The 26,754-nt window shown below is 37.7% G+C and overlaps 1 protein-coding gene across 1 annotated transcript; it reads right to left on the reverse strand.

The window, feature by feature from the left end:
- Positions 1-7,931: 7,931 nt before the first annotated feature.
- Positions 7,932-26,437, reverse strand: LOC131425449 (uncharacterized). Its single transcript, XM_058587390.1, has 6 exons — positions 26,327-26,437; positions 26,082-26,261; positions 25,780-26,028; positions 25,600-25,711; positions 13,419-13,552; positions 7,932-9,259 (listed from the first exon to the last, which is right to left on the reverse strand). The coding sequence occupies exons 1-6, from the start codon at positions 26,348-26,350 to the stop codon at positions 8,546-8,548; spliced, it is 1,413 nt and encodes a 470-aa protein (XP_058443373.1). The 5' UTR covers positions 26,351-26,437; the 3' UTR covers positions 7,932-8,545.
- Between the last annotated feature and the right edge of the window lie 317 nt (positions 26,438-26,754).

Here is a 26,754-nt window from a genome sequence, read left to right on the forward strand (position 1 = left end):
TATTGCATATCGCCGTGCAACCTTTTCAGCAGGTTCCCTTGATGGAGTAGGACAAGCCGCAGTCATCCATCGTAAGCAAAATCTTCTCTGGGTACTGAATATAAAAATAAATCACTTCACAATGACTTTCAGTACGTCTTGTCACGGGCTAATAGAAAACCAACGAATTGCGTGTGTTGATTATATTTTCAGTATTCTGACTGTCATTTGTCAATTAAATGTGAAAACAAATCAAACTGTGTGAAAATCTTACATTTTACGTTATGCTTTTTTATGCTTTACAGGATAACCACTGCACTTGAAGTTAGTTGTGTTAATTATTATGAGAAAGGATTAAATTGATGAAAAACATGATGCGTTTCATTCGAATTCTTTATTTGGTTTGATGCCTAAGTTTAACTCCTCTGAAAGACATCGAAATTTCAGTTACATGAACTTTTCCAATTGCTCATAAACATTTTTTTTCCATAAATACGTTTATTTCTTAAGGCAATTTACATAAGTTTTTATTCGCCTTAGCATCAACAAAAGATCATAGTGACCCTTGTCATGTCTAACCTTTCTGTCTTCATTTCCACCATCTTGCTCTTCCTTGAGTACTATGTGTCGTAATCATCGGTGCCTCAGTGATCCTCGACTCTAGCACAGTAAAGAATTGCCCTCCAACACAAAGATCACAAAACAGATCACGTTAGAAAAACATTCAGAATTCCACAGTTCTACAGAAAGAACTAGTTCCTGAAATACTCTTTTTTTCAACTCGTTGTAGATTTCTTTCTGCGAGTAAATAACAATAGTAGCGGGTTATATTTTTTAAACTAATCTCAAGATAATGATTCAAGTTTGAGTCAATTAAAATCTGAACCCACTTTTCCTTTTTCTATAGCGCTCTTAGTTGTTGAATCTGGAATGTTTTGAGAGCAGTTTGTTATGAAACTGGAAATAAATTCGCCTTTCGTCGTTAGAATCACACTATTTGGAATGTAGAAAAATATTGTTGTTCATATTGACCATCCTCCGTGCATCGGAAATATTGCAATCATTATTTCTCAGTAGCGAATTTGTTCAGTAGAGATGTTATTATTACTGAAAATATAGAAATTTAATCTTGCACGAATCACTTCGGTGTCAAACTGAAGCGTAAAGAAATATCATCTGAGGCTCTTCTAGCATTTGATTAGCTCTTTAGCGATATTTCTGTGGGTGAAAATTCGTCATTAAGTTTCGCTGCCACAAAAAAATCACTTGTGAACTTCGAGGTTCTGAGTTTTGTGGATGCTTGTTTTATGAATGAAAATCTCGGAAGTGATTTCTTCAGTCACTGAGATTTTTTTATAACATCTCTTGAACTGATTTTTTCACGAGTGATACTGAAATGAGCTTTTTCTGATCATGATATTCTCAACACTGGCCTGAATCGATTCTGTCGATCACGAGAATGTAAAAGATGCTAAATTTTCGTGATTGGCAGAATCACTGATCTAAAAAAAAACATTCTACAGGTGACTTGATCCTACCTACGATGCTATTATTAAGAACCTAATTTGTTAAATGACAGAAAATTCTATTTGTAATGACTTAATGTTGGATTGGAAGAAATATTACTATTATTATATTCTGACTGATTGTGAAATCACCAAGAATTTCTATTTTGCAGCTGTGAATAAAAAACCTGTTATAATCCACCTAGTGGTGTAATGATGCCTCTCTCGTATTACTTATATTTTCAAAAATATCACTAGAAGATTCTGCGAAGAAATTTTTTTTGCAATCTTGAATGAAATAAGAAATTTTCTTTGGGTATAAACTAACATAACCTTTTTAAATTGTAAACAGTTATATCAAGTCATTGACTTGAAGTCAATAAGAATTTTTCTTTATTTTGAATCGTCGCACTAAATGATTAAACACACTTTACCCTATAGTTCTCGAACCGGAAGTCGGATCTGGATGAAATTAAACAGCAGCCTATGCGACTATAAGAACCCTGAGCCTGTTTGTGGAAATCGATCAAATCATTTATGAAAAAATATAGTGAGTCTCATTTTAAACTTGTTGACCATTATTTCCGGTACTTCTGGAACCGGGAACATGGTACCAGTATAGCCCAACACGATTCGTTTAGTAAGTAACTAATATAGTCTACAAATTGAATCAGTTCAAAGCCAAATCTAGAATTCAAAAACTCTAAATGTGAAATTCAATAGCAACCTGTGGGACTACGAGATTTTTTATTTTATGAGTGTCAATATTTGACACATACTCACACACATACACGCACAGACACATACATTGCTCAACTCGATGAACTGTGTCGAATGTCATAGAACACTAAGCCCAATAGAACACTTAGCCCAATTTTCAATTTCAAGTGACTGCATAAACTTTCTATATGCAAAAGGTAATAAGTGTACTTTTATAGAAAAGCATCGTTATCATGATCTTGTAATAACACTAACAAGTAGATACAAATTGCATTACATTTTTTTCATCTCAAAATATCAATTTCAATGTGGCAACCCTGCACGTTATACGAAATTAAACAAAGCACGCTGCGAACGAAGCAAAGCCGTACGTAGCGTCGCGTACTAGTGTTGCATCATCATTGACGTCATGACGTCATGCATCGTCATGACGATTTGAATGTTTTGACACTCATCGCCCTATAACTTCGGAACCGGAAGTCGGATCAGGATAAAATTGCACAGTATATTTAAATACAATGAGAGCTTTAATTTGAATCAAAATTCGTGAAAATCGGCTAATCGTAGCTGAGAAATCGAAGTGAGTTCCATTTTTGGAGATTTTCTTCACTATTATCGGTGCTTTCGGAAGCGGAAACTGGGGACTAATAGTCCCAAAGTAGTTTTATACATTCTTTTTTTTTCCCCCCTTTATAGGCTGCTCTGGCCGAGGGGGGTGGTTACAACGATCCACACTTTCCATACCAGACGAACTAGGCTATGGTGCCCAAATGAACACTAGTAACGAAGGAGGAAATCCTCCAGCATGTAACCCAAGCGACAGATTCCTTTGCGGCTATCAATTTGCAACGAAAGATACGAATATCTTCTATTGCAAGTTCGCCAGAGAATTTGTCACTTGAGCAGGAAGTATGTGCTTCACCCTGTAACCAGTCAATCATTGAGTCGTGCGTCTCCGTCGTATTTGTATTTTGTCATCCTACCAGCTGCTCCTGTGTCTTAAATGTCCTCGTCGATGAAACTTTGCAAATTTCGCATTGTATCCGCTTCGGTCTTGTCCCTGCTTTCCTAAATAGTCTTATATGTCTGAAGCGGAACAAACGATTATTACTTTAAAGTTCCTAAATAGATGTAGATATGTTTGGTCTACTAACACTATCCATTCTAATCTGCTCTGATTATTTCTATCTTTGTCGAAGTTACGTTACATTTCCTTTTCCCATTGCATCGCTTTTTTATAATGCCGGAGAAACCTGTTAATATCTCAATGTGATAATTTATCAAGAATAAAGAAATAATAATAATTACTGTAACAATAATAATATCAATAAGAAATAATAATAGTGACAATCACAACAATAATAATAACAATAATATTTATAATATTACAATAACAACAACAATAATATATTTTTTTTTTTTACAATAACAACAACAATAATATTAATGATAATAATAAAAGTAATAATAAAAATAGAAATATTGTGACTTACCAAAAGTTAATATGTCATCAAAAGATTTATTACAATAACATACCAATGTTTCGTCGTTTCACTGGGGCTCTTGATTTGTTTTCAATTTCCTTTTGGTATTCCTGTGGCACCCCAGGACTTTTCCGCTCCATAACGTTTTTGTCTATAATCTTTTATTTTGATAGTTTCTCGTAATAAGAATAAAAGAAAATCAGGTGTTAGTAAGCTTGTTAAATTATATAATGTAAGGATGCGCATTTAACACTAGATTGCCCAGGAAAGTCACAATATGTAAACAATGGAAGGATTGCTTGAAATTCTGTGAACTTTTTTAATTCTTTATTTAACGATACATGCACTTAGGAATACTGCACTAGCTTTTATTTATTCTGGCACAGTTTATATTATTGACTTTCTCTCTTTCTATCATTCTGACTGCCTTTGAGCAATTTAGGTCTAAACTAAGTGTTGGGCCTTCTAGAGTTGAGCACGCATCCAGTAAACAAGAACTACATGTATTTCGTGAAGAAATACTAGGTGTGATTGGATGAAATGGTCCACGTGAACCGTTCTCTTCCTGAAACACACATCTCACACTCTTAGTTAGAAGGTGACATCTGTGCCCAAGTTGGAGAAATCTAAGTACATTCAAACCTTTCCCGATATGAGAGTGTATGTATTCACACTTGATTAATCAGTTTCGTCGTCATTGCAATTTGTAAACATTACCGATACCGAGCCGGATCGGAAAGGTTTGAAAGTTCCTAAACGGTTCATAAGATATCAATTTACTCCTATTCCTGATAACAATAGTCCTCCTTTTAGAATTAAATTCACCAAGCTCAGGACGAATATGATATATTAATATTCATCCCAACTGGATCAAAATAATTCAAATTGGTGACCAATTCCAGGCATAAGAATGCTCGAAACCACCTAATGACCTATTGTCAATTTCAAGCATTATTAGTCCTGTCCACTCCGTGATCGATTCAGACAACACAATAATTTTCATCTTTTACATTTATAAGCTAACGATCGATCTCGGTATGGTCAGACTTTGTAAATACGCGAAGTGTAAATTGACTCCCACCCCCATCCACCAAGCGGGGGTACGCACCCTGTAGCTCATCATCCAAAGCCCAGGGAAAGTAGTTTTATACATTCTCAAACTAATAATATCTGCCAACCAGATGAATTTAGCAGTAAATTTTATAAAAATGTGCACCTCGTTTCGCCATCGCTTGTGAAAAAATACTCATGAAATTGTAAATTTTCACTAAGCGCACTGTAATAACGAAACCGGAAGTTGGATCTGGATTAACTTTTCGAGGACTTTTTAAAGAATTTTAAAACTTTTTATTTGCTTCTTAGCTAGTGAAAATCGGGTAAGGAATTTCCGAGAAAATTGGGTGCACATTTTTTTAATAAATTTGCCCATATTTCCATGTAATCCCGAACCGGAAGTCGGATTCAATGAAATTCAAGAAAATTGTATGAAGCCATAAGACCTTTTATTTGAATCTAAACTTGTGAAAGTCATCTTTGAGAAAATTGAGTGATAAACACACACATACACAAACACAAACACACACACACACACACACACACACACACACACACACACACACACACACACACACACACACACACACACACACACACACACACACACACACACACACACACACACACACACACACACACACACACACACACACACACACACACACACACACACACACACACACACACACACACACACACACACACACACACACACACACACACACACACACACACACACACACACACACACACACACACACACACACACACACACACACCACAGACATTTTCTGATCTCAACGAACTGAGTCAAATGGTATATGACACTCGACCTTCGGGAAGACCTTCGTATTGAGATAACGAGGTGGATTTCTCCGAACAGAACATCAATCCACCCAACTGCTTCCAATTCCACCAAATTGAGAATTATTGGCCTATTATCAAACAGAAGTTGAATGAAAGTGAAAATGTGAGTTGGGATGCGTTAGAGATAGAGATGTTGAAAAAAATGGTCTACGCAGATAAGCAAAAGGATTGTCCAAAATATGACATAGTATTCGAAGAAAACCTCGATATTTCATCATAACTAGATCGGAACATTTTTTTCGCTAATTTTCTTTAACAGTTTGCAAAATCGTTGTTCGATAATTTGTATCAATATAACAGGTGAGTTTCTTGCTAAGAAGCTTCAATTCTCCAAACAAAGCAAAACTTCGTCCATTAGAGTTACCGATTGGATTTTTTTTTTCAATATCCAGAAGGTCGCGGATTATGTTGATGGCATTAGCAGTCCAACGCCTTTTTCCGAAGTGTGGTAAATGGAAAATCAAATCTGACACTTTTCAAAAGAATATTTTCAACTCAAATAAATATGGAATAATCATAATGCCTGCTTTACTGATGAAATCCATTGCATTGGATTCTTTTTACCCATCTATATAGAAATATATTAGAATTAATGGAAACCCCGACTTTCGAACGGAGCCTCGGAAACCCATAGCGTTGTATACCATTCGACTCAGCTCGACGATATCGGAAAATGTTCGTGTGTGTATGTGCGTGCACATTTCAACGAATTTTTTTACCGCTCAATTTTCTCAGAGATGACTGAGCCGATTTTGGCTCGTTTACTGTTGGGTCATTGATCAAGTTCGAAAATTGAAACGCGTTGTTTTATACCGCTCAATTTTCTCGGAAATGGCTGAGCTGATTTCTACCAGTCTAGGCTCATGTAGAAGCTACTGTTCAATTGTGGATCAAGTTCGAAGATCACGTGACTGACACTTCTGGTTCCGGATATATGACATAATCGACTAACCACACATTTTTCATCGGATGAATTTTCTCCAAGATGACTCAACAAATTTCGATAAACTTTGGCATATTTGAAAGCTAACAATGCCAAACAAATTTGGAAGGGTAATGGCGAACATTTCCGTTTCGTGAGATGTAATGTTACTGGTGGCGTAACCGACAACTTCTAGTGTTTTTCAATGCAACAAAATTTCTCGAGGATAAAAGAATCGATTTTCGAATGAATTAGACTCGTTTGAAAACTACTATAAGGTTATTTCATAAGCTCACAATACTAATGGCCGAGGATAAAATCCTACAAATGTTTTCATGAAACTATTCAAATGGCAAAAGAAAGGCATTATTACACCAATAGGTGGATTAAGAAGGGTTTTTGCATGTATTACCGGATCATTTTCGTAAAATATTTTTGACAGATTTGGGATTTTTCTTCAAAATGAATGACTAAAATCTCTTTTCTTTTCATTCTAATTGCCTCCCGGATAGCATCCACGACCTTGACGAAAAAATCATTACATGGGAAAATAAATGTTAGTGTACCAATTTTTTTTTTCAATATGCCCCACGGCACTTTTCAGGCAACTATGGCAAATACATTAAATGTGCGTACAAATACATACAAAATTCCATTCGTGTTTAGCACACTCAAATTAGCTTAAAAACTTACTGTTAGAGAAATCCGTTTTCGAAATTTGGTCTTTAGGTGAATCAATTGGCAGCGAAAAAATGTTTGCCAAAATACACTTTGGGTTAAGTACCTCTTATTTTCCCACGTAACCATACACAACTTTCGTCTGCAGTTTCTGGTACCAAAAAACCATGTACAATAGAAGTTTACTGCGGTAACTATTATTGATTAAGAAATAATGCTGAATATTGATTTCAACAATTTTCCATTTTGACCCAGTCTCTCTTATTGATGTGACATGCGCTATTTGGTTCGATGGCGTTTGTTGAGGATCAGTATTTCATCAGTATTACATCGACATCAAATGGACGAAACTTTTTAATTAAAAAAGGAAGAGGTAGATCGGTTCGAATTGCCTCAGCTACAATACCGAGAAACTGAAAGCAAATTATATGAATTTAGTTTTATATTGAATCAATTTAAAATTTCTCGTTTAAAATTAAGTTTTGAACTTTTTAGTACTAGAGACGTATTGGCGTCATAGCGATGTAGTATTTCAAATGATAGCTAACCCTGCTTCACAGTTGAATTCAACTCACCAAATACAGATATACAAATTCGGCATCAATGGTCAAACATTATGCCATAACGATCCCCCAAAGCCACATCCCATCATCACACAAAGTTTGCTTTCGGATATTTGAAGGTTATACAACTGATAAATGTCAAATTTCCAGACTCACCTTTACCAAATCTGAAGTTTACTTGTATTCGATCTATCTCAAATGCATTGAAATTCGGTTTCACCAGCAAATTTTACACTGAACAGCTGGATAGCATTTAAGACGAAAGTTGTCCGTGAAGCTCCAATTTTGCCTGAGTGACCATAACTTTAACAAGCTTTCACTAGCCAACTACATATAAGTTTACTAAAACATTCTCCCACTCTTGTAAAAAAAAATTAAGACCAATTTGGAAATAATGCCAAAAGCAATGATTTTCAGATGAACCGATTAAATTGGAAAAGTTATGAGTAAAAATACAATCCATACACCGAGATATTGTCGCCGCGACCTATGGATAAGGTGATGTAATTAAAACCTTCCCGCATCTTATTCAGCATGAGCATGAATCAAAGTTTATTGTTCACTGCATTGCGATGTCTGGCACACTTCAGTGCTCATCAGTATGTTTTGAAGACGTCTAAATCATTCGCGCACACCGCGTAGGCATGCTTCCCACGAGAGGCTACAAACATTAAAAATAAACAACAATTAGTCAAAGTTCGCATTCATGTGATTCGATATTTGATTGCATAATTTTGTGATGATGTGTTGTACATGTAATGGCAATCCAAATCAATTTGGTCCTCTACCCTGCTCCACCCGGCATACAATAGGTACATCGATCAGTCGGGTATGATTCTGTCGACCGCGTCGCTGGACGATTTCGGTGACCAATTTCTTCCGATAGGCCAGCCAGTTTAGGTCATCTAAAAACTGCTTGAATATTCGCTCTCGGCTAGGGATTGCCATTTCCAGATACATTTTGATGCGCTGCCAAACATTTCCAGTATTCTGATGTTTCATGAATAGCCAATACCGTGGGATGAGCATACATTGCACGTGATTTCGGGCGACAATCGTGCGATCCTCCATTCGTTCTCCTAGTCCAAACACCGAACCGCAACTGTAGGATCCAACATCTATGAAGTGATGTTCAACTTGTTCCTGTGGAGCATCTTCATCATCTCGATTTTGCAACCCGGATGCGGACTCGAGCAGAGAAGCTCGCAGATTGGTTGGCAACGTTGAGATTAGCACTTCCGAGTCTTTCCGTTGTATCAAACGTTCGGCAATGCTCCGCTGCTTCTCGTCCGATTCTGCCGGAAGAAGATGGTAGCACTCTCGCCGTCCTTTCATTTTTTTCTTGACCTTCAAGCACTGCAGTATCATGCACTGTCCGCTGAGAACAAAATAGGTATACTCGAAATTTGCGCCTGTGCCACATACCGCAATCTGCTGCTGGGGTTTGAAATCATTCACTTTTGCGAGGATACAGCATTCTCGAATCTGATGGAAAATCAAGTAAGAAAACTAGTTGTGAGAAAAATGTTTCACTACCACTAACATAGAACAGAACAACTTCTAATCTTGCACTCTATAAGTATTACTATGTTGCAACAACAGAGATAAAACATGTTATAGTAACGATTTGCCTTAGTCTTTTCGAGGACTAGAACAACCTTGATTTTTCTTTAGCTTTTAATCAATGTCCAACGAGAAAAAACAGCACAGAAAAAAGACTGACGAATACAACTATGAAATGGAAATCTGCGAAAAAGGGCAGAAACGAGACATGATCCTGCTAACCGGGGAAATCGTCTCGTGAAACACACGCAGAAACAGTCTAATTGAACAGAAGAAACCGAGCATGCTCAGCTGTGCTCAGGCATCACGTAGTTCAACAACAGTCACACCCCTAAGTATTCTTACTCGCCTAGAATCAGTCCACATATCGCACTAAAAGTCTATCAAGTCATGCAAGTCATCCTTCGCTTCCAATACTGATTCGAGATGTTTTGGTTTGTCTCTTTCACTGCCTTTGAGGTCCCGTCTCTGCGGTAACTTTTTCGCCGATTTAATTTCAAAATTGTATTATTCGACCGGTTTAACCTTTTTATCCCGTTTTACCTTTTTTATATGGTAAGAGCTTGCATTGTAAAATTGAAGTTTGTGAAAATTGGGTGAGCGGTCTCTGAGCAAAACTAGTGCAATTTTTAGGTCATTTAGCACATTTTACCCGTAACTCTGGAATCGGAAGTCGGATCCACATGAAATTCAACCGGAACCTATGAAATTATAAGGCCTTTAATTTAAATCTAATTTGAAGAATATCGGTTAAGCGATCTCTGAGAAAATCGAGTGCACTTTTTCTTCATTTTTTGCACCGGAAGTTCTATCCAAATAAAACTCAATAGGAACCTATGGGACCAAGAGACCTTTCATTTGAATCTAACTTTGATTTCCGAGAAAATCGAGTGCACACATATACATACATTTTGCGTTCTGGACGAACAGAGTCGAATGATACTCGAAACTCGGCCCTCCGGACCTCGACTCAAAAGTCGGTTTTCACAGCGATTAGTTATATATTGATCCTATATGAGAAATGCAAAAATAGGTATAGAATTTTCTCAATGTATTGATAAATTTTCCGGGTTTCCATATACCAATCGATTCCGCTCAACGAACTGATCAAATGTCTCTGTGTGTGCGGGTGTCTTTTTGCGTATATAGAACAAAAAGGCGTAGAACACCAAACAAATGTAAGGTATTCTGTTCAGCCTAAACGCTGTGGAATGTTTTTGTGATCTGATGTTTACTTTTAGAGTTACACAAAGTAGTATATCAAAATTTGTCACAATTGTCTTTGTGAACAAAATATGTTTCAAGACTTACACAGTTCTAAAAAATCTTGTGATTTTACATCTTATAAGATGAACATATTTGGAGCGTCGTATTTCACACGAATTTATATTCAGGAACACATAGAAAAAAATTATTAATTTTACATGTGGCATAAACCTTTAAACGATATAATCCATAACTACTTGATTTTTCAAATGACGCAATATTCCACGCGCACAAAATTTTACACGCGTCGACTGTAATTTGCACTCGGTTACCAATTACCGCAGTATGCATTTATGTGTATCAATTATTCAACAAGCACATATGTGCCTCTGTGGTCCAGTCGATTAATCAATGTGCTTTGTAATCTAATGTTTCTAGATTCAAGTCCCGCTGTTGGTATTGATCTTTTGTTTTTTTATTTCATTCGAGTTCAAGCCATGTAGTTTTCAAATCAAACAATTTTATATGTTCTTGAATATAAATTTGTGTGAAATACGACGCTCCAGTTATGTGCATCTTATAAGATGTAAAATCACAAGATTTTTTAGAACTGTGCATGTAAAATTGTGGGATTTGAAAATTACATGGCTTGAAATGTAATGAAATAAAAAACAAGAGATCGATAGCAACAGCGCGCGACTTGAACCGAGAAACATTAAATCACAGAGCACGTGAATTAATCGACTGAGCTACAGAAGCACATATCTGCTTCATGAATAATTGATTCATTTAAACCCATACAGAGGCACTTGGTAGCCAAGTGCAACTTACACTCGGAGCCTGTAAAATCCTGTACGAATGGAATATTGCATCATTTGACAAGTTTAGTAGTTGTGAATTGATTCTTTTTTAGAATTATGTCATCTGAAAAATTCATAATTTTTTTTGTGTGTGGATTTCACATGAAAATCCGTCCACTTTAATCGGAGATATCGATATTCGATATCCCACTAGTAGAAGTTTTGAGTGCTGCATAATATTGATAAACAAAAACCGTATATAGCAAGAATCGGGATTTTTTTTGTCCCGAAACTACTGGATATTTTGTAAGGTTTCTCAAAATAAAACGGATTTATTTTTCCCTGTTTTAATTTGGCACGGTATGTATTCGCCGTGTTAAAACAGAGATAGTTGTAACACTTAATTTTTTGATAATAGCGATTTTTTTGTGCAGTGTTTGACGGCTGCATACTCAGTGCAGACATGAAACTTACGCGCCGGTGTATCACTCTAGTGAAATGCCATCACGACCTGAAACATGTGACAATGTAAGCTACGGTTTCAGAATTTCGCTACTATCTATCAAAATCAACAGGAGACTGTACAACCATACCATTCGCCGTTACCTCTGGAGTTCCTCAAGGGAGTTACCTTGGACCGTTTATATTTTTACTTTATCTCAGCGATCTAAATTTTTCGATCAAGTGCGTGAAATCGTTCGCCGATGACTTCAAATTATTTCATGTCATCAAATCCACAGCTGACGCAGAGTCCTTACAAGAGCAGTTGATTAATTTGACTCACTGGTGTAATATCAACAGAATGGTTTTGAACGCCTCCAAATGCTCCGTCATCTCTTTCAGTCGCAAACAGTCTATAGTCGACTATAATATTTCACAAATTGTTCTGGAACGTACATCGTCTGTGAAGGACCTTGGTGTCCTCCTGGACTCTAAGTTAGATTTCAAAGAACACATTGAGTTCACTATCTCCAAAGCCTTCAAGTTCGCTCTACGCTCGAATACGTCTCGATTGTCTAGTCACCGTACCGTTTGTTCGATTTTTCAGTGCCATGAGTCCAAGGTTGAGAACATCGAATGCAAAACCTTGGTATTATATTCCTTTTTGTGGAATTTGAGTTTCTGGTTCAACAGATTTTCAGAGCTATGATCCTACTGATACTAGAAATATTTCCAGGTCGGAGCTCGAACATACGACAACTGACTTCCGGATCCGGAATTATAGGGTAAAACGTTTTAAAAATGATATACCGTCACTTAAAGCAATGAAACTTTAAGGGATGGTTTGAACGATTTCCTCAAACTGTAGTTCAAATGAGAGATCTCGTGGTCCCATACGGAATTCCCGAATATCATCTAGATCCGACTTCCGATTCCGGAATTATAGGGTAAAGTGTGTAAAAAATGTATGCAAAGCAAAGTCTTGGCATTACATTCCTTTGGTGGAATTTGGCCTTTCTGTTTCAACAGACTTCGCAGCCGATTCTTAGTGTACAGAATCATTGCATGGCTAGTACTATGGATCCTACTGACACTAAGAATCCTTCCAGGTCGGGGCTCTAACATACGACAACTGGCTAAACTATCTTTTAAACGGGCGAATCAGAAAACGTAAAAACAATTTTTAATTGGCCTCAAATCCACACCTGCCAATAGCTATTATCAGTAAGCAATCAAAAAAACCTATTACGTCTATCCTGGTTCCTGGATTTCTATTAATGATAGAAGATAATAGTCATATACTCAAAAATTGATCTTACTTACTTTTCTCAGAGATGGCAGAAGCGTTAAATAACAAAAATTAAGCATATTTTTCTTATTAAACGTCGTTTAGAATACGTATATAATCTTCAAAATTTGAATAAATCAGGTTTTTGTAAACCTTTAAGATTTTGCCAAAAGAGTGGGTTATAATTTCTGTTAAATTCGCTCAAAAAGTTTACTTTTCAAAAAGCATAAAAATTTTGCAGTATATATTGGGTTGGAATTCATACCTATGGTCAAGGAAAGCAAAGCTTTATCGCCGTACCGTACCGTACAGAAATAGTTACAAATATGATTATAAAAGTACTCACCTGATCCTCACTCCAATGGTCAAAGTACTGGAAGCGTCGAAGCGCCTCCATCATCTGGTTCCATTGCAGCCGCAGGGTTGGCTCAAGTAGCCGCTCAAAATCGTCCTGCTGAACACACAGCAGCTCACAGTCAGCTGATGGCAGCGAAGCAATATAGGCACGGCCCAAACACCACGAAAGCGGAAAAGAGAATAACGAACGAATCTACATTACAAGTCAGTTCGTAACCGTTCTGTATCTGGTATATTTGAAAAAGAACCTATTTTCATCTTACTGAAACTGATTTTGATTGGAGTAAAACAAACATTATTTATTTTCTAGAATATCTATGTTTTTTTCAGGTTTTATACTTCTAACAATATTACAAAATTGTAATGGTAATGCCATCATGTTTATTGTTTATCTTTCCTGGATTTAACCCTGTTGGTCGAAGGAACTTGTAGAGATCTGGATAACTATTACACTAAAAACTCACCACGAATTGCTCACCTGTATCGATTCTAAATACTAACAAAACCAACAGTGACAAAACAACTGGTGCTAGCCAACTCGAAACGTCAAATAAGTTCATTACCCTAATTTCGTTCACAAGAAAAGTTCTACTGCCATCACCGCTTCTAATCGGAAACCGTTCCAACTTTCCTCAACAATTTACCATTCAAATTACATGTGCCGATAAACGATGCCTGTGTTGGGTAAATAGAGTAAAACACACGGCAACCGTAAATGTTTTGGTTGTTTTCATGGAATAGACCCCTAAACCTAATAATTACTGCGGATTACCGATTTAATATGCCGAGAGAGAACATTTTATGAAAAAGAATATCACTTTCGTCCGCCACTGCTGTCAAATGTATGAGTTTGACATCAGTTATGATCGAAACTGGATATTTAATTTTCAAGCCAATTTTTTAATTTACCGGGTTAAACACTGACCAAAGTGGACAGACATTTTTGTAAAAGATTTATCTGTACATCTGTTAAATATTTTTTAATTTTTGTTTTGTTTTTGAGTTTACAGACTTTCTGCAGAATCGCATCGAATGCTTGTTGAGGTATATGGTGATAATGAAGCAATATGCAAAGATGGTATATGCGGTTCAGATATAATGATATTGATGTGAGATTTGAAGAACGTGGAAGACCATCAAAACCACTGAAGACGCCGAATTGTAAGCAGTATTGGATAGATAGATAGATGATACTTCTAGCCAAAAGCGTGTGGCAGTAATGTTGAATGTCCGAAGGCAATGTTCTGCGTTTGGTTTGATTATAAAACTCATCAGCCGTATTCACCAGAATTAACCCCTTCCGATTACCATTTGTTGCCATCGATGGGCCACGCACATTTCGACTAGCGTGGTATCTATAAATTTCCAGAAAAATGGTGAAGATGTGTAGAAAACAATGATCCATATTTTGAGTAATTCTTTGTCATTTAAAATTAGTGTTTCGTTTTAACAAATAAACGTTCACTTCATACCGGTACACCTGGTAGGTATCAATACCCAACGTAAGATAGTATGAAAAACAAAGCATGATAAAAAGGTAACCCGATTGAACGGAGCGCCGTGTATCTGTAGATTTTTTCTAACCTGAAAGAAAAACATAGTTTCATAAATAATTAAAATTGAAGATGGTGGTCTCATAGATAATCTGCCAAAGCTGATGTGAAAAAATCGTCCTTCGGTTTGAAGTTTATTTACAGTGTACATACCAAAATAATACTTGTCAAAAGTGCGTGAACTATAAGAATTTTCAAAATTTAGAAGAATATAAACATAAATACACACAGACATTTTCACAAGTCGGATTTTCAAGAGATTTGATAACCTTTCTATATGAGAAGCAAAACATGAATATATTCTCTACAATTTGCTTGCCAAATAAAGAAAAAAATTACTATATTCGTGATACTCTTCGTTCTAACATTCTTTGGAACGGAATTGAACTATTGGATTTAGCGTCGTAAAATTCTTGCCAGTGTAAATTCTCCAGTCAGGGCTTAATGGCATGTCGTCAAAGCGTTGTTATGCCAGTGCTCTTCCTACATAGTTTAATTAAATAAATTAAGTATACATAGATTTCCCATTGTACTTAGCTACTGTCATAAATAAAATAAACCTAGATTCCCCAGAGTTATAGTACTGTAGTTGAGAAGCCCGTGACGCCAAAAGCGCCGACTGGTGCAGAATGAGTGCGTAAATGCTCCTAAAATGCATGTACAAAGTTACCTGCACATTTAACACAACCACAGTAGCTAATGAAAAAAGTACAACCGTTTCTCACTAGAAGCGCTGTTAGTGTCTCCGTATAATGGGAAATCTATGTTTACTGTGGTTGTGTCAGATGCGCAGGCAACTTTATACATGCATTTTAGGAGCATTTACGCACTCATTCTACACCAGGCGGCGCTTTTGGTGTCACGGGTTGCTCAACTACAGTACTATTACACTGGGGAATCTAGGTTTATTTTATTTATGATAGTTGATAGCAAATCACTTAATAAGTCGTATGACTGACACACTGCGCTATCATTGTCAAATTTATATGACGTCTTTGATGTACCAACTTTTAAAAGACTATGTGTGAAATCTTCTGTCAAATTTTCAAGCCTGTTGGAACAAAACTCTGGAAGTTATGCATCATTATCTGTTTTTTCTCACACTCCGAAGAAGCAAGGGCTCGGCGCACAAACCCAAGAGTTCTGCATCGATCAGCTTAAAAATCCCATAAAACGTTTTTGAAATGTTTTATTATAAATAATACTAAGAAAACGAATGATTTTGCTAAAGTGGTAGACACTACACGCCCGTTTTGAGTTTAAACAACCACCAGAAATGCAGAAAAAGAAACGAAAAAGTATCAAACAAAAACGTTACTTAGATTTTTTGACATCTAATAATTTAGCGCTGAGATACAGTGGGAAGCGCAAATTGATTCCTAAAACGCGTCCTCGAAAATGCTTCTTCACCGACTTATTTCTCAATTTTTCACGAAAAAATCACAAAATGTTGCTCAAATGCTTCTCTGTATTTGTAACTCCGGAACCGGAAGTCGGATCCAAATAATATTCAGGAATTTTGTATGGGATCACAAAACCTTTTATTTGAATATAAGTTTGTGAAAATCGGTTCAGCCATCAGTTAGTTTAATAAAACGTTACAAACACACATACGCACATACACACACATGCACACACAGACATTTTGCGTACTTGACGAACTGAGTCGAATGGTATATGACACTCGGCTCTCCGGGCCTCGGTTCAAAAGTCGGATTGCATAACCTTTCAATATGAGAAAAACAAAAATGGTGTTAGACTCGATAGATAGATGATACTTCTAGTCAAAAGCGTATGGCAGCAGTGTTAAGTGTTGCACAATAAACAATTTCTGGCCGTGAAGGAATAAATCGAAACGTGTGGAAAATTGGTACCACATGAATTGAATGAAAGACAGATACAACACACATGTAAAATTTTACAACAAAGACACTAAAGAAAATCAGTTTTGCTTCGAATTGTTACTGGCGATGGGAAATGGATTTGGATAATTCGATTCGATTCGACAAGATTGTAATGCTCTGTGTTTGATAAGATCAGATAAGGGTGCTTATAAAATCTGGTGAAACGGTGCTACGGAAAACATATGATAAAATTGAACGATGTATTTATCGACAAACGACCAGAATGGGCCAGAAGACATGGTATAGTAATTGCACAGAAAACAGATATACAGGTTTGCTCAATCAGCGTGGCGAACACTTGCAGATGTCACCACGATCGACACGGTGCAGCTTTCACATGAGCCACAATTTTGGGAGCAACATTCACTTCACGCTAGATTTTTGTTAAACTTGTCATTAACACTCAAAGAAATCACGTTATCAGTGTTATCAAGTGTTAAAATTGTTGTAGTTGGAATATTTAGGTAACAGGCAGGAGGATTTTTTTATCGTTCCGGTACGTAGTGGAACATTTTGAAAGATCGCGGCGAATAGTCGACTAGGTGACAGTAGTGATTCCAACGTATAACAAATTTGAAATTTACACAGGATTTGGAAAAAAATGTTCGAGCCTGTATATCAGTTATCTGTGGTAATTGTATTACACGACACCAGCACACAAAGCAAAAGCGCTTGCGGATACAATATTCACCAGAATGTGCCCCTTCCGACTACCATATGTTTTCATCGATGGGCCACGCGCAATTCTATTGGCGTGGCATCCATAAATTGTCAGAAATGTGATGAAAGATGTGTTTATAGCAATGGTCAATGCTTTAAATAATTTTTTTCTGATTGAATATTAGTGTTTCATTTTAACAAATGAACGCTCATTTTATACCGGTTCTAGTATGTTAACTAATAATCAATACCCAACGTAAGACGTAAGAAGTTGGGGCCGTGTTTACTAACGGTCGATCAAAAACAATCATATATTGATGATTCAGAGCAGTGTTTGGCCATGTTTACAAGTAATATAGTTTTTCGGCGTCGATATGTGACCATGGATGAAACATGGATCCATAACTTCTCTCCGCAATGAAAACAATCATCATCTGTTTGGACTGCAGCCGGTTAACATCCGAAGTGTTCAAAGGCACAACAGTCAGCTAAGAAGGTTAAGAATTCAGTATTTTGGGATTCAAATGGTATAATCTTTATCGATTATCTTGAAAAAGGAGAAAAAATCATCAGCGAATACTACATAGCATTGTTATATCGGGTGATTCGGGTTGGCGGTTCAATGTATAGGTCGCTGGTCTTACAAACCAGTTGTCGTATGTTCGAGTCCCGACCTGGAAGGATTCTTAGTGTCAGTAGGATCCATAGTACTAGCAATGCAATGATTCTGTACACTAAGAATCGGCTGCGAAGTCTGTTGAAACAGTAAGGCCAAATTCCACAAAAGAAATGTAATACCCAGACTTTGCTTTTTGTTATATCGTTTGAATGCAAAAATCAAGGAAAAATGACCGCATATGGCGAAGAAAAAAATGCTGATTTACCGAAACAATGTACCAATTCACAAGTCGCTGGCAACGATGGTTATTTTGAACGAATTGCACTTCAAATTGCTTCCTCATCCACCGTATAATTCACATCTGGCCCCCAGTGACTACTGGCTTTTCACTGATCTCAAAAAATTGCTCACCGGTAAGAAATTGAACTCAAATTGAGAAGTAATTGTAAAGTTAAAAAATCCGCACTTACCAGAAGATAACCCGTAATTAGATCTTCAGCTAGTTATATGCATTTCAAATAAAGTGCACATAATATGATGTAATCAGCATTCAAGTAAGCCGCAAAGTTCAGGAGAATTTATTAACAATTATTGTATGATTTGATACACCGAAACGTTAAATAAGCAACACTTTTCAACTGAATCTACCAAAACAAGTGAGTATCGGGTGAAAGGGGCATCATAGGTGAAAAACGAGAATTTCTAGGGCAATCAATATAATCTTTTCAATCCTCCAAATGAAACGAAAAATTTACTTTAATGTCAAATATAATGTTCCGGAAACTATTATTCATTTCGAACAACAAAGTCAGGAAAAACGGCAGTCACTGGAAGTTATTCAATTTTCATTGTAATGTTTTTCTGTTTACCTTTATAAAAATCTCAAGATGATCACTGTGTGAACTATAAAAGAACCTCTGGGTAACCTTCGAACATTCAACATACCAGTAAGCTATCCAACGCTTTAGACAGTAAAACTTCTACGAAGTGCGTTTTTACCTCAGTTCCTGTTCTCACATTAAATAAAGGCTTCCAGTTGAGTTAAACTTTGCAAGCGTGATAAACTGTTTCCTCTAGCTCAACAATTCACAAACATTTACTTAGTGGTTTACATTGCAATGTGAAACTCGACCGTCACATTATAACTAAAAATTTCACTTCTTTAAGTGCCATTTCTGTGTATTCAATCGAATGATTGGCTACAAACAGAACTCTCTGTCAATTGATTCGGAATTGATAGTATCGCATTTCTTCTGTTCAATCAGAAGCAATAACAGTTTGTCCCCCAAGTACCTTTGCACCAATATAAATTACGATGAAAATTAAAGACCGAACTGATAATGCCATTCCAGAAGGCAACGCAAAATATGACATACCACAAACTAGATGACGAATAGAGCCCACAAAATCACCAAAACCATAAAACATTCTAATCTATCAATCGCAGTAAATGGAGTCGCGAGTTCGCCTTCTTTTCCTTCGGTTCACCAAACCAATGAAATAGGATGGGCAATGAAAACTAATTTGAAACTATCGATTGAGTAAGTTCAACACTTTAAACCTTTCAAATATGTTGAGAGTTGAATCCAAATTTTTTAATCCACGTGATAGAAAATATTCAAAGATAAGTTTATGAATACTTACACTTTATATATTGTTTGGTAAAATAAACAAACAAAAGTTTCAAATTCGACTTTCGACCACCATGCTCTGCTTTCCAGCGCATACGGTATTCAAACATGATGCATGCTCATGCTTAAGTGGATTGTAAAGCTCCCCTACTATTATACACAGCGGTACAACAGCGCACAGTAGGAGTACATTAATAAACAAATGGGTAACAAGCACGCAAATATTGTTGCTATCATCGCGAAGTCAATGTCGAAACTGCCGTAAACTTTGGTTCTACGGAAAGTTTTAATTGAACGTATTAGCAAATCTTTCCTGTTGGTGGTTTCATCACCACTAAAATGAGAATTGGCGTATATACCAAGTGATGTATGCTGGATGAGTGTGATAGGAATAAATAACTTATATGACGCTATTTATTTATTTATTTATTTATTTATTATCATCGGACATTACCGTCTAAATGATATGAGTGGGGAAAAGCCCGTTTGAGTGTACCAAAACATTTCAATGGCACTCTTCTCAAAGAGGCATAAAAACCACTATCTTTTCTAATACACTAAAATTTACACATAATACATACAAAATTGTCGTTGTTAATAAATAAAACTATACAAACATCATACATTAATCATACAAACACCAATAAATAGTATACATAAATATCACAGTAATTGTAGTCTTCGTATAGAGGATGCAAATTTTTTTGATGCGTCACCAAACTCGAAGGTAGACTCTGCTCGTGAAAAAGTACGTATCATTGAAGAGACTGGTTCGTGATATCCATAGCTCGTCCGATGAAACCTCGTAGATAATAACGACGCATCGCGGGTTCTTCTAGTGGCTCGAAGATCCAAACGGGATAATAGTTCCGGTGCATCAATTTCACCATTCAGAATTTTCGCAACTGTTAAGGCTTGTTGAATACGACGACGACGTTCCAATGATTCAAGATTTAATAGCTGACAACGATCTTGATATGGCGGTAGGTTCTGCGGGTCACGCCAAGGTAGATTCCTGAGAGCTAATCGTATGAATCTTTTTTGTACTCTTTCTAGTTTTAGGCTCCAAGTTAACTGATACGGATTCCAAACTGGCGATGAAAACTCAAGAATTGGCCGAACTAAGGAGCAATAAAGAGATTTTAGGCAATATGGATCGGTGAAGTCACGGGATATTTTAGATATGAATCCCAGTTGTCGATTCGCTTTTTTGGTTATATGAGCCATGTGGGAGCTAAAGCTCAGTTTGTGGTCCAATATAATGCCAAGATCACTGATTTCATTGACTCTACGTAACGGTATACCATCAATGCTGTAACTAAAGATGATCGGATCGCTCTTCCTATGAAAAGTCATTACGGCGCATTTAGCGATGCTAATGGTCAGCTGATTTGTTCGACACCAATCCACGAAGCTATTCAATAGTGTTTGCAATCGAACGCAGTCTTCGGTCGAATTCACTGCTAAATACAGTTTGAGATCGTCGGCAAATATTAGTTTACATCCAGTACCCAAAACGGAAGCTACATCATTAAAAAAGAGTATGAAAAGCAGGGGACCCAGATTACTACCCTGTGGTACTCCTGATCCATTGGTAAATGCGGACGATTCGCAAGAACCCAGTTTTACACGAATGATTCTGTGGGTAAGGTAAGACCGTAGCCAAGTAGTTAGCTTGTGTGTGGCTCCGAGCAGACTGAATTTGCGAAGAAGAACTTCATGGTCGATACGATCGAAGGCTGCTTTCAGGTCAGTGTATATAACATCCACCTGTAATTTATTCTCCATATGGTCGATACATGTTGACGTAAAATGCAGTAAATTCGTTAAAACAGAACGGCCTGGCATGAATCCATGCTGATCAGTTGAAATGTAGCCAGCGATACGACGGAGAATAAATTGATTGACGATGATTTCAAATATTTTACTTCCTGCCGAAAGATTCGTAATTCCACGATACTGTTGGACATTTCGTCTATCTCCATTTTTAAACACAGGAAACATGTAGGATTGTTTCCAAATATCGGGAAACTTTGCCTCATTAAACGATTGGTTGAAGATTTGAGATAATGGTACCGATAAAGCAGCTGCACAGCGGCGGTAAATAACAGCAGGAATTCCATCAGGACCAGGAGAGAATGAGCTTTTAAGCTTTCTGGCAGCGCTAAGTACCATATCAGGTGACACATGAAAGGTGTTTAAATCGGCAACGTTGTGCGGCACAGTAGTTAATACTGAGGTCAACTCAGAGTCAGATGCAGAGCACGGAGTAAACACAGAGGCAAAGTGTTTTGCAAACAGTTCACAAGCAGTTGCTGTAGAAGATGCTGTCACTTCTTCAAGGTAGACATTATGAGGTACATTTGATGTTTTCCTTTTCGAATTAACGAAGTTCCAGAACCCTTTGGGGTTACATCGCAATCCAGATTGAACTCGAAGAACATAAGACCTATATAAGGCAGCATTAAGATTCCGATATGCAATGCTAGCGGCATGGAAATCGTGAGCAGTGACAGTCGAACGTCTACGGCGAAGTTTACGCTGACAGGCATTTCGTTTTCGGCGCAAAGAACGCAGTAGTGGTGTACTCCAAGGTGGGGAAATCGGTCTACGTGTAACGGGAAGATTTGCAGCAAGCCAGTCTCGTAATACATTACAAAATTTAAATGTCATTGTGTCAATATCAGATGGTCCAAACAATGTTCGCCAATCGAGATGGAGTAAATAACTTGTCAACGCTGGAAAATCATACCGAAAGATTGAAATTTCCGAATTGGAAAGTTCAGAGATCGGACATTACTAGCTACGGCTCTTGCAGGAGGTTCAACAGTGGGTGGTTGCATCGAAATAACCAATGGGGGGGTGGTGGATATCAATCGGTAGGAGAGGAGCAGTTGATTCCTCAATACACAATTTTTGTTCAGTTGAACCGAAAACCAAATCAAGGACACGCCCGAGGTTGTTAGCATGTAAATTGAACTGATTGAGATTTAAGAAATCCATTCCATCAATCAAGGCAGAACTAGCAGGTGACAGCTGAGATAAATTATCAACACGAATATTATTATCAATAGATACCCAATTCAACCGTGGTTGGTTGTAATCTCCGCAGACCAAAACCATATCTTCGGTAGAACCTGTGTCGCATAGCTCTTGGACTGATGCGATATGGGACTCAATAGTACGTACATCTCTGCTAATATCAGGAGGAATATATATAGCGCAGAGAAGCAATTTACGATTCCCAATGCTAACCGAAACGCAAACCTGTTCCAAGTTTGCCTCATGAGTAACGTTTACGCGAGAACTAATATGGCGATCCGAAACTGCAATTAAAACTCCTCCAAAGCTCTTTTTTCGGCTGTTGTTTTCATTCCGGTCGCAGCGGAATACGTTGAACGAGCTGCCAAATAATTGAATAGACTGAATTCGATCGTCAAGTCCTGTTTCCGTCATCACAATGATATCCAAATTGCAGTCACATATAGCTACGAAAGCAGCATCTATTTTAGAGCGCAGGCCACGGACGTTTTGATAGTACAACCATATACTGTTGAGATGTTGTTGAGAAGCAAGTTGAAAAGTAGTCTGAAACGGTATTATTCCATTCAATGTGTGTGCAGTATCAAGCCTAGCTTCGGGAAGACATATACGCTCTTGATTTTTACCTGGCGAACCAGGGTTGGCACTGGTTTCTAAGTTACACTCAGGAGTACCAACAAATTCTCCTGGAAGGAATGGGCTGGTTCGTGACAACATCTGTAATTGAGACATCTCTCTCAGCGATAGTGAAGTATCAATCCTAGCTACGGAGTGACATATACGTGTAAGATTTTTACCTGAGAAACCAGGGTTGGCACTGGTATATGAACATGATGAGTCCACCGTATCATCTGATTGCTAGGAGTAGTCAATTCTCAATTTGGCCATTTTCAGGCGCTTCAGGTAGAGCGGGCACTCCAAGCTCCATACAGTGTGGCAAGTTCCAGTAGTTTCATTGGTAGATGTAGACGCTCCAATCGATTTGGTACAGTTCACACACTTCTCAAAGTTGGAATTGCAATCATTGACTGTATGGTTTTCAGCACACTTAGGGCAACAGACAGGCTTATTGCAGGTTGACGCTTTGTGGCCGTATTCGGAGCAATTGAAGCAACGAAAAACATCAACATCTTCGAAAATTCGACAACGGTCCCAACCGATGAACACATGTTGCAACTTCAGCAAGCAGTTGTAAGTGCAGGAGTCACATTCGAAAATTACTGCCGTTGGATTATTCCGAACATGCTCTCGTTTGTAAAATTTTACGATTTGAATTGTACACGGGTCCGGCAGAGTATTTTGTTTTTTTAATTTTTCAATAAACTCGTTTTGGTTGAAATTTTCCGATATTCCGACTATTTTGATCCTAGGCTTCAATGGTTTTTGGATTTCAATGTCATACTTTTCCGATAACAAATCTCTAGATGTTGACACAAGCTTTGAGGCGTGCTCACTAGAGACGCATCTAACAGCAACCGCTCCATTATCTTTAAACTTTACATTGGTAACAGAAAACATGGTTGGATCAAGATTTAAACGAATGTCATTCTTGGTAATATCAGCCGCCTGTGATGACTTTGGTTTGAAAATAACAGTTTGCTCTAGTTCTTTCACAACTTCTGACTTCGACTTGGGTAAGATTGCATTAACATCAGAGCAGTTTATATCAGTTTCAGCATCATCCGCAACATTACTGACATCACGATCAACTCTACGACGCTTACCGGACCTCAAAAGGCCACCTTCGTCGATTGTCGGAAAGTCATTATTTTTGTGCTTCAAGCGGTCACCGGTTACAGTTTTCGCACCAACTTGCTTTGGTTTAGAACGAGGCAAGCCAGTATCACCAGACACTATGTTAGCATAGGAGCTCTTAGTATTGGAGGTGTCAGCTTTGGCAGACTTTAGTGCTGTCGAAATCGCATTCACTTCACTCTTTACTGCTTTCTTGACAACCGAAGTCACGTGTGTAAGCAAAGACCGTTCCGCTTCGGAAATTCCAGCTTTCACAACATTGTGAAGTTTATCTTCAAAGCTGCCTACAGCATCACTTAGTAGTTTTACCGTCTCGGTTAACTCAGCACATTTAGTTAGAACATCATTCAGGCTAAGTTGTTGTTTGCGACACTCGAAACACATGAATTTCAGAGCAACATTATTTTTCATAGCAAGAACACCGGGATTATTCAGATCGGAGCACTTGGTGTGCAAAATTCGCATACATCCACCAAAACAGTAGATACGATCGCTTTCCGAAGAAATACGCTGTGAGCAAACATCGCACTGTACAGAAGCCATGGCTATTGTTGCGACCTTGCGTCACTCCTATTGATTCGCCCGAGTGCGGGCTTTCAAAGTAAACAGCACTGCTTGCAATAGCCTTTGTTCACCGGAGCACGTACCGAAAATGAAATATTTAACGCAATTTATAGCGAAAAATAAGCTGGAACTAAACAGATGCGTACGAACAAAATGATGCACTTTTCACGGGTAACAAGATGATTTAGTTTTTACCGCTAGGCGATCAATAATACACTTTAAAATTGAGAAATTAGCAGGATAAAAATAAGTAACGTGAACACCTTGCTGTATTGACATGCTATATATGTTTTGTGTTATCTTTACGACAGCTAATACGTTGTATTCAATATTAAATGATAAAGTTAGCAGTTGAAAGCGTTTATGTTAAAACTAAGCAAATCACCACAAATTTATAACAAAAATCGTTATCGAAAGTTTTCCCAAAACAATTGTTACTTACTGGCCGTTACACAGGTAGTACTCCGAGGGCATCCGTACAGGAAAGCTATCTCACCAAACATTTCCCCCGGCACTCGAACCCCATAAGGTACATCCACGTGCTGTTTGTAAATCTGCACAGAAGCGAACAACGTAGATGAAATACAACCACCGATTGCGTAACATTCGCTCCAAAACCTACCGGATCCCACTGCACCCGGCTAACAGTGATTTCTCCGTCCAGAACAAAATAAACCGCCTGTGGTTGATGTCCTTGGCGGAGTAAAGTCCGACCAGCATTGTAATAGGAGTACCGGGCACATCTCGCCAACTGTTCCCGAATTTTGGCCGGAAATCGAGAAAGGCACTCAAGCTTACGGAACACTTCATTTAGTTTCAAAATTTGCTCCGGGGTTCTATCTTCTGCGCGCTGATTGAGAATAGCTTTTTCCTACAAGTTAATCATTTGAAAATTATTAAATTCAAATATTACAAGCAGCTTACGAAAAGCGTCAGCAATCCTTTTTTGCCCTTGCGTCGAATAATTAAAGCTATGTTCCGACGAGCATTCTCTCCAATCTCTTGCTCTTCGATATCAGAAAGCCAGTAATTATTGCAAATGACCAATCTGATCAAAGCTTTGAAGCGAAATCGTGCCAAACGTCTACGACGTAACTTCTCTTCCTGTGAATCGAACACTATATTTTATTTCGTTTCCTTACAGAATATTTCATATAATTGATTATTACCTCTGCTTTTTTCTTACTAGCCATTATTGATTCCCTCGTATATTTTGCGGTTACTGGGCAATTTTCAATTTCCCGCGATCAACGCCTACATAGATCATTGCCTTGTTTGCTTCGCTCCGCAAGCACCATCACGAAGCTTTTCGCCGACCTAGGAAGCTTTAGCAATCTGTGTTGATTATTATACTCACCACTTATACTCTGGCCACGCTGCCTGCCTCGAACGAAATTCAAACTGTCAAGCAGGTCGTACCACGTGCTGTCACAACGAGAAAAAACGTTATCCCTAGCTCAAATGTCCACGTTTAACGAAAGTAAGTGCCACTATTCGACCCTGCTTACTGATAGTCACCTCGAAGCATTGAAGAAGGAACTGCTGCTGCGCGAACGAATTGTAATTTTTATTCAGCAAACTGATCTGTGGGATCACG

This window comes from Malaya genurostris, chromosome 1 (assembly GCF_030247185.1).
Source record: "Malaya genurostris strain Urasoe2022 chromosome 1, Malgen_1.1, whole genome shotgun sequence".
Classification (NCBI taxonomy): Eukaryota; Metazoa; Arthropoda; class Insecta; order Diptera; family Culicidae; genus Malaya; species Malaya genurostris.